This window comes from Anguilla anguilla, chromosome 13 (genome assembly GCF_013347855.1).
Source record: "Anguilla anguilla isolate fAngAng1 chromosome 13, fAngAng1.pri, whole genome shotgun sequence".
NCBI classification, from domain to species: Eukaryota; Metazoa; Chordata; class Actinopteri; order Anguilliformes; family Anguillidae; genus Anguilla; species Anguilla anguilla.
In genome coordinates, this window is record NC_049213.1 from 18,778,968 (window position 1) to 18,795,151 (window position 16,184).

At 43.3% G+C, this 16,184-nt stretch overlaps 1 protein-coding gene across 3 annotated transcripts; it reads left to right on the forward strand.

The window, feature by feature from the left end:
* Nucleotides 1–1,337: 1,337 nt before the first annotated feature.
* On the forward strand, nucleotides 1,338–10,978 carry LOC118211478 (testis-specific Y-encoded-like protein 1). Of its 3 annotated transcripts, none has more exons than XR_004762011.1 (9): nucleotides 1,338–2,787; nucleotides 3,554–3,631; nucleotides 4,110–4,212; nucleotides 4,386–4,546; nucleotides 6,021–6,097; nucleotides 6,807–6,940; nucleotides 7,352–7,393; nucleotides 7,826–9,140; nucleotides 9,172–10,978. XR_004762011.1 is itself a non-coding variant. In XM_035388715.1 (8 exons), the coding sequence occupies exons 1-8, from the start codon at nucleotides 1,756–1,758 to the stop codon at nucleotides 7,990–7,992; spliced, it is 1,794 nt and encodes a 597-aa protein (XP_035244606.1). In that variant the 5' UTR covers nucleotides 1,338–1,755; the 3' UTR covers nucleotides 7,993–10,978. The 3 variants fall into 3 exon arrangements, 1 of the variants encoding a protein (XP_035244606.1); XR_004762012.1 differs by having other exon boundaries at nucleotides 7,826–9,109; XM_035388715.1 differs by having other exon boundaries at nucleotides 7,826–10,978.
* The last annotated feature ends 5,206 nt before the right edge of the window (nucleotides 10,979–16,184 follow it).

A 16,184-nucleotide genomic window follows, 5' to 3' on the forward strand; every position in this document is an offset into this window, starting at 1 on the left:
ACATACTGAAAGGCAGGCAGAGATTAGCCAGTTTGCTATTTCGCAATTGAGAGTAGGAGCACCATTGTCTATCCAATATTGTTTTTCAGTGCTTCATAGTATGCATGTGCCTGCTTAGATTTTACATAACCATAGAAACACACTCAAATATCATACTTACAGCAGTTATGAAACTGTGTTGATAATATAATGACAATCATTGTATGGCTTTGTGATTACTATAACTGTCCTAAGAACAGTTTACTGTACTATACTATAGTATAATAAAATTCATACACTATGTGTTCAACGTACAGTAGCCTACAAACTGGTATCCCCTCTTCCTCAGCTGTGTATTTTATTTTGAATATATTGTATGATAATGATAAGTTTACAAGTTTTGTATGTGTCAAAAAGACAATCATGTGTCAGGAAGTTAATAAATTCTTACAGCCTGTAAAAGCTTATTGTGCTGGTTTATCTCCATTCAAATGTGCTGAGTACAGATGTCACACTCAGTGTACTGGTCCTGGAGTGCATAAGTAAGAAACGTGCCTACCAGTTACAGTGTTAAACGTTTTGCCAAAATAATACCTTTTTGTTTTACTTGAAGATGTTCATAAGTGCCCAAATTAAAATGTCCAAACAGGGCCCCAAGAAACTGTTTGCTTGGCAAATGTTCAAGTGGTAGTATAAAGTAAAATGGTGTATAACTACTTAAACATCGGCGATGTGAGTGGGCATTGAAATCATCATAGCGCCAAAACCTATGTATTTTGTACATGCATATTGCCAAGTCGCTCTAACGAAAACAACCGATAAAAAATTTCTAAGTAATTCGGAATGAAGACGTTCTTATCATGTAATTTTCAACAGGACAAATGACCGAATAGTTTTGCGTATGATACCTTTGTTACTCATTTCGTTTTTGAGCGAAGATTGGTCGCTGCATTAGTCTACTACGCTAAGGTAGCCCAACTCTGTTCCTGGAGAGCTACCATTCTAATTTGGCGCACCTGATTTTACTAATTATAAGCTCAACAACTCTAGTTGTTGAATGAGGTATGCTTTGTTATTAAGGTTGGAGTGAGAACCAGCAGTAGACGGTAGACCAGTAAGTTTTGGTTAGCACCGCTACAGAGCATAGATTTAAGAAGCTCAGTGTGCACCGTCGGCTGAGTTCGGCGGTCTATTTATTGCCGATGCTGCGCAAAATAAGTATACAAGTATACATAGTACACGGGTCGGCTATTGCATTGCTTTCTTGCATAAACTTCCCACTGACTTACTACATATCCGTGAATATGAGCAACGTTTACAAAAATGAAGTGGTCGCCATTAGTCTGACAGCATAAAAACCGTAACGCTGATTGGTGGACAGGTTTCGGCGCCGCGAAGGACAGCCAATAAGATTATCTCTCTGCAAGTAAACACAGCATGGAATTGAATTAGGCAACAATGGGTTAAAGCAATTGCTAAAGTTGTAAATAAAATGTAATGCGCATCTAAAGAACTTTATTTAATCGTTATTGGATCTGGACCGTTCACAATTTCACACAAAAGGGGGCTGTTTTAGGACGTACAGCGGAGATACCTAAAAGTAGGCCGCATGTAGGCTACTTGCGCTTGGATATACGGACAGGAACAGGAAGATTTGTTTCGTGAGCAAGCTGCCGAGGTAACTATCCAGCTAGCTACTTTTACATGATCTAGCTGTATTATTATTATTTTTTATAAAGACTCATAAACTGGAAAAATACTAGTAAAGCAATAAATATGAGCGAGCCCACGGACTGCAAGCAGCAGTCTAAGACCAACAAGCGAAGCGCATCCCCGGAGCAGGGTTGTTCCTCACCGCCGGGGAAGGCAGCCAAAGTGCAGGATGACATTCAGGAATTAGCGCTCGGGTCAAGCGGCTGTAGAAATGGAGAAACTGTACCCATTGAGGCAGGAGGCGAACGCGAACATAGGGAGGCTGAAATAGACATAAAAGCAGAGGAACGGGACAAGAGCGCGCACACCAAAACAAATTTCACCCCCAGTTCGACGGGGAGTGCAAATGAGCGTCCTACAAACAGTAGCGGGGTTGCAGAGCCAGCCGCTTGCGGGGGTAGTGGGGAAAGTGAGAGGCCAGTGGAAATAGCGGCCGCTGGAGCACCAGGACGCAGCAGCGTACTTCTTAAAGGGCCTGGGCATGGAGCTTCGCATCAGCAGTCGGATTGGGCGGCTATTGCAGCCGCGGAAGCGCTGGCGAGTTTAACTGGAGGTGACGGGGACAGTGAGAAGACAGATAGGCCGCATTCCGGTAAGAAAGCTGAAATTGATCAGAAGGGACCTGGGAAACGAGACACTCCGAAACCCGCCGATTGTACAGACAGTCCTCAACGAGTAAATTGGCCGAAAACTCGGGCAGTCGCGGCAGACAGCTCTACCTCAGTGCCTGAAGGGGGCGCTGTGCTGGGCACTGCTGAGACAGAGCGAGTAGACAGGTCGCGGGACACTGAGGATGAAGACGAGGACGACGAGGATTCTCTCCTCGGTTCCTCTTCTAGTCCGGACTTCTCCTCAGGCTCGGAAGACTGCACCGCTGAGGACGCAGAGTGCGCTATTGTGTCGGTTAAAATGGCCCCGGAGACGCGGCAGGCGGTGGCACAGCTGGCCCGGTTGCAGATGCAGCTGGAGACGCTGGAGAGGAAAGGCGTCCGGCAGCACCAGCGCCTAGAGCTCAAACTGAACCAGCAGCGGCGCCCGCACCTGGACCAGCGTGGTGCGATCATCAAAGACATCCCCGGTTTCTGGGTTACAGCTGTATCCTCCCTCTGAGCCACACCCCCACCCCCGCTGATGCCCAGTGACTTAGTTCAGAGGTTTATGAACGAGGGCTGTAGTCGAAGTATAACAAACTTGTCATATTTTTCAACTGGCCTGTAAATTTGCTTAATCTGATGTGTTGGGTAAGATTGTTTGGATAATGTTGTAAAACAAGAATGTGCTTGTATTCTTATGGTTATCCTTACCTGGGTGGTGTACATGCCTATATGCATGTGAAGTGATGTGGTTGTGCATCTGGGGTAGGGAGTGGTTAGCTGTGCTTAGTGTCTGCGTATTTGGGACCTGGGTGGTGAAATGCAATGCAGCCGTGTGACAGCTGTAAAACACACACGCTCACATGTACCTGCACACATCAGGGAGGTATTTCATGAAGCAGGATTACTGAGTTAGCTGGATAATTGTGCTGAGTAAAACCTGGAACAGTTTTTTACTTCAGTCAATGTTCCAGATGTGGTAGCGCTCCAGGTTTTACTCGGTGCAGTTATCACGCAAACTCGGCAATCCCGCTTTGTGAAACGGGGCCCAGGGCTGCTGCTGAATTTCAGTTTTACATACCATTTCACTGCCCTCCCCCAGCCTCGTGAGTCTTAGGCCTCTAGCAGTCCTACTGCCTGCCTCCATTCACCTGACAGATCGAGGGCCTGCTGTCTGTGTGGGAGGGGTGCTTCTGTCGTGGTTTTCACTGCTCCTAGGTTGGGATACAGAGTTTGTTTTTGGGGTGCATTCCTTGACCATTTCTCAGCTCCTGAATCACCCCCAGCTCTCTGCTCACATTGACGAAAACGACGAGGATGCTCTCAGCTACATGACCAACCTTGAGGTAACCATCTAAACCCCTTCTTCCCATCTGGGACCCTCACACCCCTCCTGCCTCATAGTCATATGGCTTTCTTTTGAACGTAATGCTGCCAGTGCACCTTTACAGAATAGTCTTCTTTGAGCTACGGTTTTTGAGGCTAAGGTTTGATTACCATGTTGAACTAGACACCCCCCTACCTTGTATAGAATCCCCTGGTCACCAGAATGTGCTCGTTAGAATTTATCATCCCCCCCCCCCCATACAAAATTCACAATACACTAACGAAGATCAGTGCGAAATGGTGTAACTTCTTTAAATTATGGGCATGTCTCTCACGGTGATTAGATTGGGAGCAGGGTATAGTCACCTCAATGCTTTGAATGTTTGTATGAATGTAGTGTTTGTATGAATGTTGTGTGTAAGGAGAGCGGTAGTGTAGATATATGGGAAGGAGAGGGAATTTACTTTTTTTTAGTTTTTTTGTTAATTTGTCTCGTAGATTGAGAACAATGGGATGGGCCATAGGATTGGGTTCCATTTCAGACGGAACCCATACTTCCAGAACAGTGTCATCGTCAAGGAGCTCCATCTTGCCTTGGGAGGTGAGTAATGGCTCCTCTACGTTTGTCCCAGACAGCTTGCAGGGTATCCTGGAGACTTGCCGGGTCTGTTGCTGGTTTTTGTTTTTACCAGCAACCAAATCAGACCTGCTTGTGAACTGCGGAGTTGGGTATTGTTCTGGTATTGACTGGACTCTGGTACTGACCGCCCCCAGGTTCAGCCATGTCCTTTTCCAACCCCATCCTGTGGCACCGCGGGCAGAACCTGACAGCCCGAACCCGGCTGGTCAAAGGTCCTGGTGCCTTCCAGTCATATCCGAGCTTCTTCACCTGGTTCAGCGACCACAGCAGCCCTGAGAGGGATGAGATAGCTCAGGTACAGCACACCAACATGCCAATTCAACAGGCTAACACACACCACCACACAACTAACACTTTCTGAGTCATCAGTGTCATTGTAGCAATGTTGCTAACAGACTGAGAGGGTTTGTCGTTGTAGCAGTGTTGCTAACAGACTGGGAGGGTTTACTATTGTAGCAATGTTGCTAACAGACTGGGAGGGTCTGTCGTTGTAGCAATGTTGCTAACAGACTGGGAGGGTTTACTATTGTAGCAATGTTGCTAACAGACTGGGAGGGTCTGTCGTTGTAGCAATGTTGCTAACAGACTGGGAGAGTCTGTCGTTGTAGCAGTGTTGCTAACAGACTGGGAGGGTCTGTCGTTGTAGCAGTGTTGCTAACAGACTGGGAGGGTCTGTCGTTGTAGCAGTGTTGCTAACAGACTGGGAGGGTCTGTCGTTGTAGCAATGTTGCTAACAGACTGGGAGGGTTTACTATTGTAGCAATGTTGCTAACAGACTGGGAGAGTCTACTATTGTAGCAATGTTGATAACAGACTAGGAGGGTCTACTATTGTAGCAATGTTGCTAACAGACTGGGAGGGTCTGTTACTGTAGCAATGTTGCTAACAGACTGGGAGGGTCTGTTACTGTAGCAATGTTGCTAACAGACTGGCAGGGTCTGTCATTGTGGCAATGTTGCTAACAGACTGGGAGGGTCTGTCATTGTGGCAATGTTGCTAACAGACTGGGAGGGTCTACTATTGTAGCAATGTTGCTAACAGACTGGGAGGGTCTACTGTTGTAGCAATGTTGCTAACAGACTGGGAGGGTCTGTCGTTGTAACAATGTTGCTAACAGACTGAGAGGGTTTGTCGTTGTAGCAGTGTTGCTAACAGACTGGGAGGGTTACTGGCTCATATGTTCAGGCCATGTGATGACAATTTTCTTTCTTGCAGTTGGAGGGTGTGTATCTGCCTTCTTTGATTTAGCCTGAATGAGAAGGTGTTCTATAGGCAGTTGAGCAAACCTAGGGTTCTGTTCTGCAGGTTCATGTGGTCTGACCTGTATGGGCAGATTGGAGGTAACAAGGTGCCAAGAGGCAGCTGTTTAATAGGTGACTTAGTTGATGCGCCAGTCTTAACAACTACTTGTATTTTTATTTATTTTTATTTTTCCATAGATTGCGTTGTTGCCGTTCTCGTTGTTAGTGTTAATCAGTTTAACCACCAGGGTCCAGGTTGAACTATGCGGTTGTTCCCTGTACTTGGACCGGTACTTCTCTCTAGGGGTTTCGTCATACTTGTTCCTGGTTATGGTTATACACTTTGTTGTACGTCGCTCTGGATAAGAGCGTCTGCCAAATGCCTGTAATGTAATGTAATGTAAAGAGCATTAAATGTTCTTTTTTTAAGCTGCAGCTGCATTATTGAAACCCAACTCAGTGTACTTGAGTGTCTAACTATGCTAATGTATGTAACATGTTCCCATTTTTCTCTCTCTCACTGTGTAGATTATGAAGAATGACCTGTACCGGAATCCTCTCAGGTACTACCTGACCCCCATGTGGGAGCCCCGACTGAATGGCAGGTAAGCCCCCCAAGCATGGACCGTGGGACTGCCAGGTGATTGAGGAAATGATCAGTGATTGGACTCTCAGGCTTTGTGAAACCCAAAATGGGAGGACCTGCCCTATGCTCACTTGCATGAGCCAATCATTGTGCTTTTCTGTGGAAAAGAAAGTTATTTTGATGACTCATTGTACCCATTCTGAGGTTCATGAAAACCCTAAAGAAGGAGTTCTCAAACCTGATTCTGATGGGCTGTTGTGTCAGTTGGGTCTTCTTATTCAGCTGAAAATCAGTAACCAATTCAGACCCAAGAAACCAGGGCAGATGAATGGACTGTAATGAGCTGCTTTGATTTACTAATTGTGCATGATGTGAAAACAGGGGTAGGTAAAGACACCCAAATCTGCCTCGCAAATGTGTCCACATTGGTGTTTACCTGGAGAGATTGTTTGTGGCACAAAGTCTAGGTCAGTTCCTCTCTAGTTCGTTCATTTCAGGAACATTAAGTGAGATTCAAGTCGGTAAATGAAAATCGTCGGTAATGTTCAATGATGCTTTTTAAATGAATTAAAGTTCCATTCACTGAATTGACTGAATTGGAGTGAAACTGACTCCATTCCCAGTGCAAATGCTGTTTTTGAAATTTCTGATGAGCTGATTCTTTTGGCTCACTGGGACCGGCAGCAGGTTTGACTGTGTGGTCCAAATCACATCATCTTTTTTTCAAGTGTGCCCAGGACGGCCAACAACAGCAATAGCAGTGATTGTGTGGTGATATCGGACTCGGACGACGAAGATGATGATGGCGACTATGAGGAGGAAGAGTCAGCTGTTAACCGAAGAGAGGAAGAACAAGATGCAGGTAAGGGAGCAATCGCATCTGCCCCCAAAACCTGGAAGAACTGGGATGAGCCATTCGTGTTGTCCAAATACCAAGTCCTGCCCCACAGCTAAATAAACCACATCATCCACTTGCCTCTTGCAACTGCAGATACTGTAATAGTAAAAAATTTCACTAATTTTACTATTATTTGATTACTATACAATTACATAGTTCCAGCAATACATATACTAATATAAAATGGTTTATTTGTTAATCTTATGCTTTTCAAGTTTTTTTTTTATTTTTTTTTTATTGAATCCCGTTGCCATAGAATGCATGGAGTAACGTTTGGGAGTGGCATAGCATGTTGTACCAAAACAAACATTTTTTAAAAATGAATAGAAAGCAAAAAATAAATGATTACAAAATTAAATAATTTTTCTTTCTCAGGAAAAAGTTCAGAGGAGGAGGATGAGGAAGTCCGGATTGACGGTGAGTTTGTCCGGAAACCCAAAACCGAAGGGAACTCAATTGAAACGCAGTAACTAATGTTTTCTGCCTTCTCTATCGACACTTTCGCTAGTCATATGCTGCATTTAAATGAGGTGGCACAGAAATGTTACATTGGTTCATAATGAAGTTTTGCTCCTTTATTGGTTCCTGGACTGCTGGTTTGTAGAAGCATTTACATGCAACAGTGCAAGCTAGCATCCTCCTCAAATAAACAGTCTGTTGTGAAATGTATGTGGTCTGGCTTAGGCTATGCAAATTGTGGTCCGGTCTGGGGTAAGCAGCATAACGCAGTGATTGGGGAACTACTTGTAACTCTAAGGTTGTGGGTTGTGGATTTCATGTTATAATGTTCCTTGTGTAAGCTGCTGGATATGAGTAGATAATGGTCTGGGTGTCATGCATTAATTTCAGGGTCTGAGGAAGACGAGGATGGAGAGGCAGACGAGGAAGATGGCATCACTCAGGGGAGGGAGGGGGAGGAAGACGAAGATCTGGATGTGGAAGAGCTGGAGGAGGCAGAGGGATGTGGAGCCCCAGAGGCCACAGAGCAGGAGGAAGAGGAAGGGGAAGAAAGTTAAGACTTCCTGAAACTCCCCTAATGTTTTACCCCCTTTCTTATTTTACACCAGCTTTCCGTTTAGCACCTAATTCTGGTTCGTGGATTTTGTTGTGCCCGTTCAGGGTTAGTTTTTGGTTTTTTTTGTTGTTGTTTTTTTGTTGTTGTTTTTCCTATTTTGGTACTTTTAGTCTATATTTTACTGCTTTCTGATTCAGGGTAACCTTGAGTGTGATCTTTTGCGAATGCCCACATGCTGCTGAACTCCTCCCTGGGGCTGCTGGGGAAAGCAAGCTGTGCTGTGAGCTTTCTGATGCCCCGCAGGGCCTGTCCCTACCTGGGGAGCGCTTTTGTGCTGATTATTCTGCTGCTGAACAATTGGGCCGAACCAGAACCAGATCTGCAGCAAGACACGAAAAGTGAACGTTTACCGTTGAGTGGCAACTAAGTGCTTGATTTATTAAGACCTTCAGTAGTTGCTGAACCTTTTTTAGCACTCACAGAACTGACCCAACCAATGATTGAGTGAATACCATGGTCATGTTATTGGTTTTGCATGTGCTAAGAGGTTTTGCACATGCTAAAGGCCTTGGTAAATCAGGCCCTAAGTTTTGCTTCCTTTTCCGCTCTGTTATTGTTGTCATGCTATTTATGAGCTGTGCAGTTTGCAGAAAAATGTTGGTGAGATAACTGCACTGTTCACTGTTGAGAAGCACAATACAAATGCTTCCAGAAAAAACAAACAACCCACCTACCCTTCGAAAACCGTTTGTGAGATTGATGTGCGTTTAATGAGTGAGGTGCGTTTAGTGAGTGACCTGTGGTCCGTATCACTGAGGTGTGTTTAGGGAAAGGTGTGTTTGGAGAGTTTATAGCACAAGTGAGCTGTGTTTAGTAAGAGTGAGGTGTGCTTACTGACGTTTTCTTGGTGAGAGTGAGGTGTGAGTTGTGCTTAGTGCGAGTGATGTGTGTTTAGAGAGTGCGGTGTGTTTGGAGGGAGTTTAGGGAGAGCGAGGTGTGTTTGGAGGGAGTTTAGGGAGAGCGAGGTGTGTTTGGACGGTGTTTAGGGAGAGCGAGGTGTGTTTGGAGGGAGTTTAGGGAGAGCGAGGTGTGTTTGGAGGGAGTTTAGGGAGAGCGAGGTGTGTTTGGACGGTGTTTAGGGAGAGCGAGGTGTGTTTGGAGGGAGTTTAGGGAGAGCAAGGTGTGTTTAGTCCGTGCCTGTAAGGCAGCAGGCTTCAGATCATAGTTGGCGTTCTCAGGGATTAAAATGGAGTGGCACTCCCCTCCCATGTGGGTCCATTCAGCAGGCCCGGGTTTCTCTTCGCCTTGCGTTTCCATGATTGTGGGTTCAGGGTTCAGGGTATCAGCGCAGAAACGTGTTCTCTCTTCGCCTTCATGTGCGGTTGTGTTGACTTCTGCTTTTAGGGTTCACTTTGAGTCGTTCTATTGTCAGTGTGCTTTCCTTCAGCTCTCTTTTCAGTTGCTTTGCTTTTTCATTTTAACCCTTCATTCTCCTTTTTCAGTTTGTAACTGTGTCTATGCATTTGAACTCAAACTGTTACTATGATTGAGTGACAGTCATGGATGAACACAATTTTCAGGGTAAGACCATTCTAAGTAATAAGTATTTAAAGTAACACTTTTAGTATGTAAAACTCAAAATATTTTCACTTCTCAAAAGTGATAGTTTTTTCAATTTGGTGATCATTTTTGCATATTGATAAATATGCAAACAACTTCTGCAGCTGCAACATTGAAAATGCATTTGATCTTGTATAGTCACAATCTCATGTAAATGTGAGTTACAGGTATGTTTATAAACCTATTAACATTTGTTGGCACATTTCAGGAAGTACTGAAATATGTCATGGAGTTTAAAGATTCATTCTATAATTATTCCCACATGACCATTCTTCTTATGCTGACCATAAATGCTCGTGCACCAATTTTTAATTTTGCATACAGTTTACCATTTTCAAGTGGTGCCCTATACTCCGTTGGTTAATACTTAAAAATGGTCTTGAGAACAAGTACACTGATTATACAATAATTTTTCATGTGTAAATATTTTAGCTGTTTTATAGTTCACATACATTTTTGAACCACGGTTTAATTTAGTATTTTGAGGAATTTAGTCTAAACCGTAAAGACACGGTAACTAATTTATCATCTTGGTTGCCTGCTATATCATCCACAAAGATTTTTTGGTTTTTCTCCAATGTGCTGTTTTTTTTTTTTTTTTGGTAAGCCTTCACCAGTTGTGTAGGAATAGCTTGGTGAGCACAATATAGCTTTGTGATCCCAGTGTATCTTAGCCAGTTAGGGACCCTGATGTGGAGGTTTAGGAAAGGCTTGTGTTCTTTGCTTCACCCAGCTTCCCATCCCTTGTCTAAAGGGAATGCCTAAAAAAATACACTTTCAATGAGAAACTTCATCTGCCTCTTCATGGTGTTGCTGAACTGCAGTCTATGTACATAATCCCTCTGAACTGGATCCAGGCACATCAAGACAAAGATCACTGACACGGTGGGTAAGATGGAACACTTGCGCCTCTTTTTTTCGGGCCTGGAAATAATTACAATCCTGGCAGTGACCCGCTGCTTACTTTGCATAAAATCCCTCCTTGGCATCGACTTTTTTAGTTGTTTTCCTCATTTGAAAATGGTGATTGCTGTGATGGGCCTGCAAAAACACCACACAGTCAATTTGATTCTGTTTTGGGGATGTTGTCACTAGCCTACTGATTCATTTTAATATTACAACACCCTTTTTATAAAGCAAATTCTTTGTGAATATTTCATCTTTCCCTTTGAAAATGGATGATATTGTGTTTGATATTGTTATTAATATGAATAACAATTTGGAATTGGAAAGAAAGATGTATTTTGTGTGCAATTTGAAATTGTATCTTTTGATAACTTACGGGTAGTTTTGGAAAATGAAAACGATGTAAAGGGTTAATTTTTGTGTCTTTATTTCCAAATAAAGATGCGGATGTCCCAATTTTTTATGGAGTTTCTGATCTTTTGCTTGGAAGTGTGTGCATGTTCCAGTAGCCCCAGGACAGTCTGTCAAGGAGCCAATTGTACGTTGACTTGACCTGCAGGGCTGCCAGACCACCGTCGGCATTGGCACAGTCTGGATTAAAAACCGGACCGTGGTGTCCATCCACGCAGGAGAAGAGTGCCTTAAAGATGAGCCACCCAGCAGCCCCATGGTATTTCTTTTTATCGCATCCCTGAAACCGAGCTCCCATACAGGACATCTCTGGGGGTTTGGTTATCCTTCACCTATCATGCATGGTCTAACCATCTGAGGTACCTTTGCTTCAGATTGCGAGGATGCTGGGCAGATTTAGAGATTCCACAGGTTACCAAGGTGACCTAAACTAGTCATACCCATACTCTATCAGTAATAATATATATTTGGGAATTTTTCAAAATTTATATAGTGTAATAAATGAAATCATTAGGAGGAAGTTGCTGCATTTAACTTTTGGAATGTGATGACTGTGACCACAAGGGGTCAGTAGATCTCAAAATTCACAATTCAGCGCAGGCTTTTTAGTCACTGTTCACTGATGGTTGCAGGTCACTGTCATTCAAACTCGGCTTCAACAAGGTGTTTTTTCATTTAATAAGTTTACTTTTCAACATTTCTGTAAAACATAACTGCTTATTAAAGGCAGCCACATCAATTTAAAATATGAAAAAAAAAAATTCATAACGCAGCAAGATAGTGTTGTGAAAGGTAATTTTGTGAAATGCATGTGCGTATATGGCGTGTATTTGAGCTGGGGTTTTTAATTTATTTTCTCATGATATGCTATGCTAGTAATGGCTTTTGTTTTTTTTTTTTTTTTTTTTTTTTTTTTGGATGGTGTTCAGGCCAGAAATCCTGTTACACATTGCCTTACATTTAGCATCGTTTGAATACATTAGTACTTGAGTGATGTTGCATGTATGCTTGCTTGTCTGGGAATGCTAGCCAGGTCTGGCCCTGTTGTTTATAAGGTGAACACACTGTGCATCGCTCTGGATAATAATGTCTGCTAAACGAATGAAACGTGAAGTTCATAACCCTATGATACTATGAGCCTGAGTGGATTGACACTGATGTGTGATAATATATTCGAGAAGTTCTCTGAGAAGTGCAGGTACTCTGAAACACACACAAGCACGCACGTATGGCAGACTCACTCAAAAACACACAGAGACATGCACACCCCTATCAGACGCGCTCAGAAACGCACAGCCGCACACGTGTGCGCATCGCCCTCCGAACGCAGCCCAGGGCTAGGCATTTTTGACAGGTCCAGACAGAGGAGCGGCGATGTTGAAACTGCATGTGTAAAGCCTTGATTCCACTTGTAATGCGGAGCTGTAAATCTTCGGCTAGCAAAGACCTGCCCTGGTTAAATACAGCGCCAGCGAGGCATGCAGGCAAGGGCAGCCTCCTATTTATACTTCTGATGGAAACATGCTGTGCTTTCGCCAGAACCAGAAGCTGCTCACATGCTGAGCTTAATGCACCTGGAGCTATATGCTCCCTGTCTCTTTAATGTGTCACTGATCTCCATGCACACCTGTATCTAGAAAAACAACACGATGCAGTGGAACAAAATCAGTTCCAGGTCATTTTGGCCTTCAAAATGCTCAGGTTGACAGACTCTTTGTATGTGGTGTCCCTCTGTTATCCCTTTGGCCCGATCGCTGAGCTCCTGAAAAATATGTTAGAACAGAGTATGGGTTAAGGCTGATTAAATGCTGTTGGCTTACTGCACTCCACATCACCTCCACAGCTTCCAACATCTCTCTTTCCTTTTCTCTCCCTCCATTACACTCTTTCAACATCCAGCGCGTGGCTCGTAATTCCTTTGAGCTTGTTTGGTTTAGATTTCAGTTGCCAAAGCCCAAAAACGATCCATGTGCCAGATTATGTTTTGTGCGCTGGGCCCATCATGCTGTTGATTGGTCTCATTACAACCATTCAGCCAATAATACAAGTCCAGAATATTTTGAATATTAATTTACTTCTTTAGTGCAAAATTGCCAAGGTCCTCTGATATTTTTAATTTGTTGAAAACATTAGCAAATATTCCAGGTTCTAAATTGTTCAAGCAGAAAATATAGTATTTTAACAGGAAAGCATTACTATTGTGGGTGAGGTATGTGGATTATAGTATTGAAGTACTTTATGCCCACAGGTTTGCTACAGCTATTGTGCTTGCCAGTCTAGCTCTCTCCAGATCTCATACTGGCCTTGGTGTTAGAGGTCTGGGCTGAAATGAAGGCACATTGAAATGCTGCTAGTCTGTGCGAAAGCCCTCTTAAATGGGCCTGTTCCAGCAAACACAGACTCAAATTTTCATATTTCTTCCTCATGCACTGTCTTGCTGAGGAAATGGACAGGTGTATCAGCAACACAAATTAGTGAACCAACTAGGCAGTTTATCCAGCTTCTCCAGGTTGCAGACTGCTGCTCTCCTCCAGCATCTCAGCATCCCTGCCGAGGTTTAGAGGGCCAGGTGAGCTGTAACCGATGTGGCAGATTCTGCTACTCGATCCTCTGCTCTGAATGCTTAACAGTGAAAGTTCTGTCTCCCCGCTTTTGGAAGCCAGCCGAGCATCTGATTGGTTCGTCTGTGGTAATGACTCGGCCCTTCCTCTGAGCTCAAACTGCCCCACCTCCCCCCAAGCTGCAAGCCTTTCAACATCTTGGCCTACTTTCAGTCAATTAAGGTACCAGGTGGTTTAGAGCCACAGCAGTCAAAAACAGAACGGGACTTTCTAACACCTGTTTCCACGCTACGCAACTTTTCTTCAACACCCTGTCTGAAGACGAGCTGCGCCAAACCCCACTGGCAGGAGCCGCGTTCAGTTCAACTCTTTTTTCCCCCCTCACAAACAGACCATTTTATTTTGATAGTGCTCTCTGAAAACAGTGAGTCCATTAAAAGGGGTTTAGTTTCCCCATCTGTTTGCCACTTGTATTTTTTCATAATTTTGACTGACAAAATAAACCATGATGCATGATAATTTCTTTTTCCAAAGAGCACCTTTTTGGCCATTATCTTTGTCTGTGTAGCGCTCCTTCTCTAACCTTTTTGAACAGTGAGACCATGTTTGACAGAAACATGCTTAAATTTGCAGGATTGAATTTCCTAAATTACCTCAAGGATGAAAGGTTTTTTAATGCTGAACTAGTAAATGATGCTATTTTCTTCCATAAAATATGTTTTGTGTTATGTGTGGTTTCAATTGCTCAGTGTACTGATTTCTCTTTTTAATGAGTTTTCCAACATTTTTTCAGTTTGCTGTGCTAGTTCCTTGCAGCACCAATAATCCTACAGGACATGATTGCAAAACAAAACTATTAGAATTTTGTAGACTGCTGATTGATTTAAAAAAATTCTTACAGCATTGAAAAACTCAGAGCAACTAAAAGTTTTACCTCCGGACTGTGTGCCACTCCTAGCCCAGCACTAGCCCATAGAAACTGATTGCGCTCATTGAGAAACCTCACTAGCTTTCTCTTCATGAGTTAAAACTCTTAAGCCTTCTGTTCTGTTCATGTGTTAACAAGCCAGGGTGCTCCGTGTCCATGTTTTATCCATTTTGAGCAAACCCCTGTTGAAACTCACAGCAGGCCACCGTGAGGTTTGATAGACTAATTGCCAAGCTTTTTTTAAGGTTGTGTGCCAAAGCTCTGGATGGTTGACAGGAGGCTGAAGTCTGATTTGGGGTTGCAAGCTAGTCTAACTCATTGTGAGTTATATTATTTACATCTTGGCAACAAAAAGGGAATAGATCCTCAGAAGGGACTGGCTCTAATTGTACTGTGTAACAGTGGGAATCGTGTTGAATGTCAAAGAACTTCCTCTTTATTTAGTGCTTTGTGAATGTGCCAGGTGTGTCTTTTGTAGCGCAGACATAGCCCTGATACGAAGACTGCTCAGACACAGGCTGGTTCTGACTTTGGGGTGGGGTGGAGTGGGGTGGGGAGAAATAAATCAAAAGAAATCCAATGTTCCGTCACAATGCATACCTTCCTTTGGATGAGACTTTAAAATGAGGTCCTGACTCACTGTCATTAAAGATGCCATGGCACTTTCCAAAAGGACAGGGTTGTTTATCCTGGTATCCTGGCCAGATTCACACTAAAATCTGGCCACCTAATCATTTGTGCTTTGTAATGTGCAATCACAGTCACAGGCTCCTCCCATCACTGGAACACCTGACATGCCCTCTGTCTTACTCAACCACACACATCCTCCGAAATGCACACGGTCCTCCCAAACACACGTGGTCCTCCCAAACACACACGGTTCTCCCAAAGGCATATGGTCAGCTGCAGCTGTCAGTCTCTCTGGACTCTGTAGGCCATCTCCACAGCTGTCCAAATGAACCAGCTCCAAAAAGACATGGCACTAAACACAGATGTGTGACGGTACACAAATTATACTACAGCGTGCCTAGTATGCAGATATTGTGAAATGTGAGTTATATTATTTACCCTTCTGAGGTGTAGATTCGATAGGCTTTTTAAACTCCTGGACTGAAAGACTAAATGCTAAGTGTTAAAGTGTCGTGACTTGAATGTGTCTATGAACATCAGCTTGGATAGGCACATTAATATTTTATGAAGATTTGAGATTTGTTGGGTGGCTAATGAAATTCGCATGGTTAGGTTTCACATTTTGAAAGAACCACATAAAGCCTAACCTATTTTTACATGCAGCAATATTCATAAATGATTAATGTCCTCTTCAACTTACTTTCTGTCCTTCTTTTTAAACAGACACAAGATCAGAGTTTTGTGTTATGCACAACTTGAGTTGGTGGCTTAAAGCAGGAGCTGTTCAAAACAGGAAAATCTTTGGACCTTATGTGGTACCACATACCATTATATTTTTCAGCTACTGTGAGTTTTCTATTCATTAAGAAGGTTTGAATAGCCACAACACTTGTGTATGAACATAAAATACAACTGTATTCAATTGTGTATGAATACAAGAAATTATATGAAATAATGTGGCCATTGTGAGGCATGGAGATTGGAATCACTCCAGACTGGAAGCAGCTTCAAATCAGGGTTGCTATACTTATGTCAAAATCCCAATCCAGCATGATATAATATTTCTGCCAATTAAGTCAAAACCACAATGTTACACAAACAAAACACAAGCCTATAGACTTTTTTGAAAAAAGAACC

Bases quoted from the DNA above. Each gene is read 5' to 3' on its own strand.
- LOC118211478 (XM_035388715.1), top strand. From the start codon at position 1,756: ATGAGCGAGCCCACGGACTGCAAGCAGCAGTCTAAGACCAACAAGCGA. The intron at 6,098-6,806 runs GTAAGCCCCCCA...CTTTTTTTCAAG, and splicing joins GAGCCCCGACTGAATGGCAG to TGTGCCCAGGACGGCCAACA. The intron at 7,394-7,825 runs GTGAGTTTGTCC...CATTAATTTCAG, and splicing joins TGAGGAAGTCCGGATTGACG to GGTCTGAGGAAGACGAGGAT.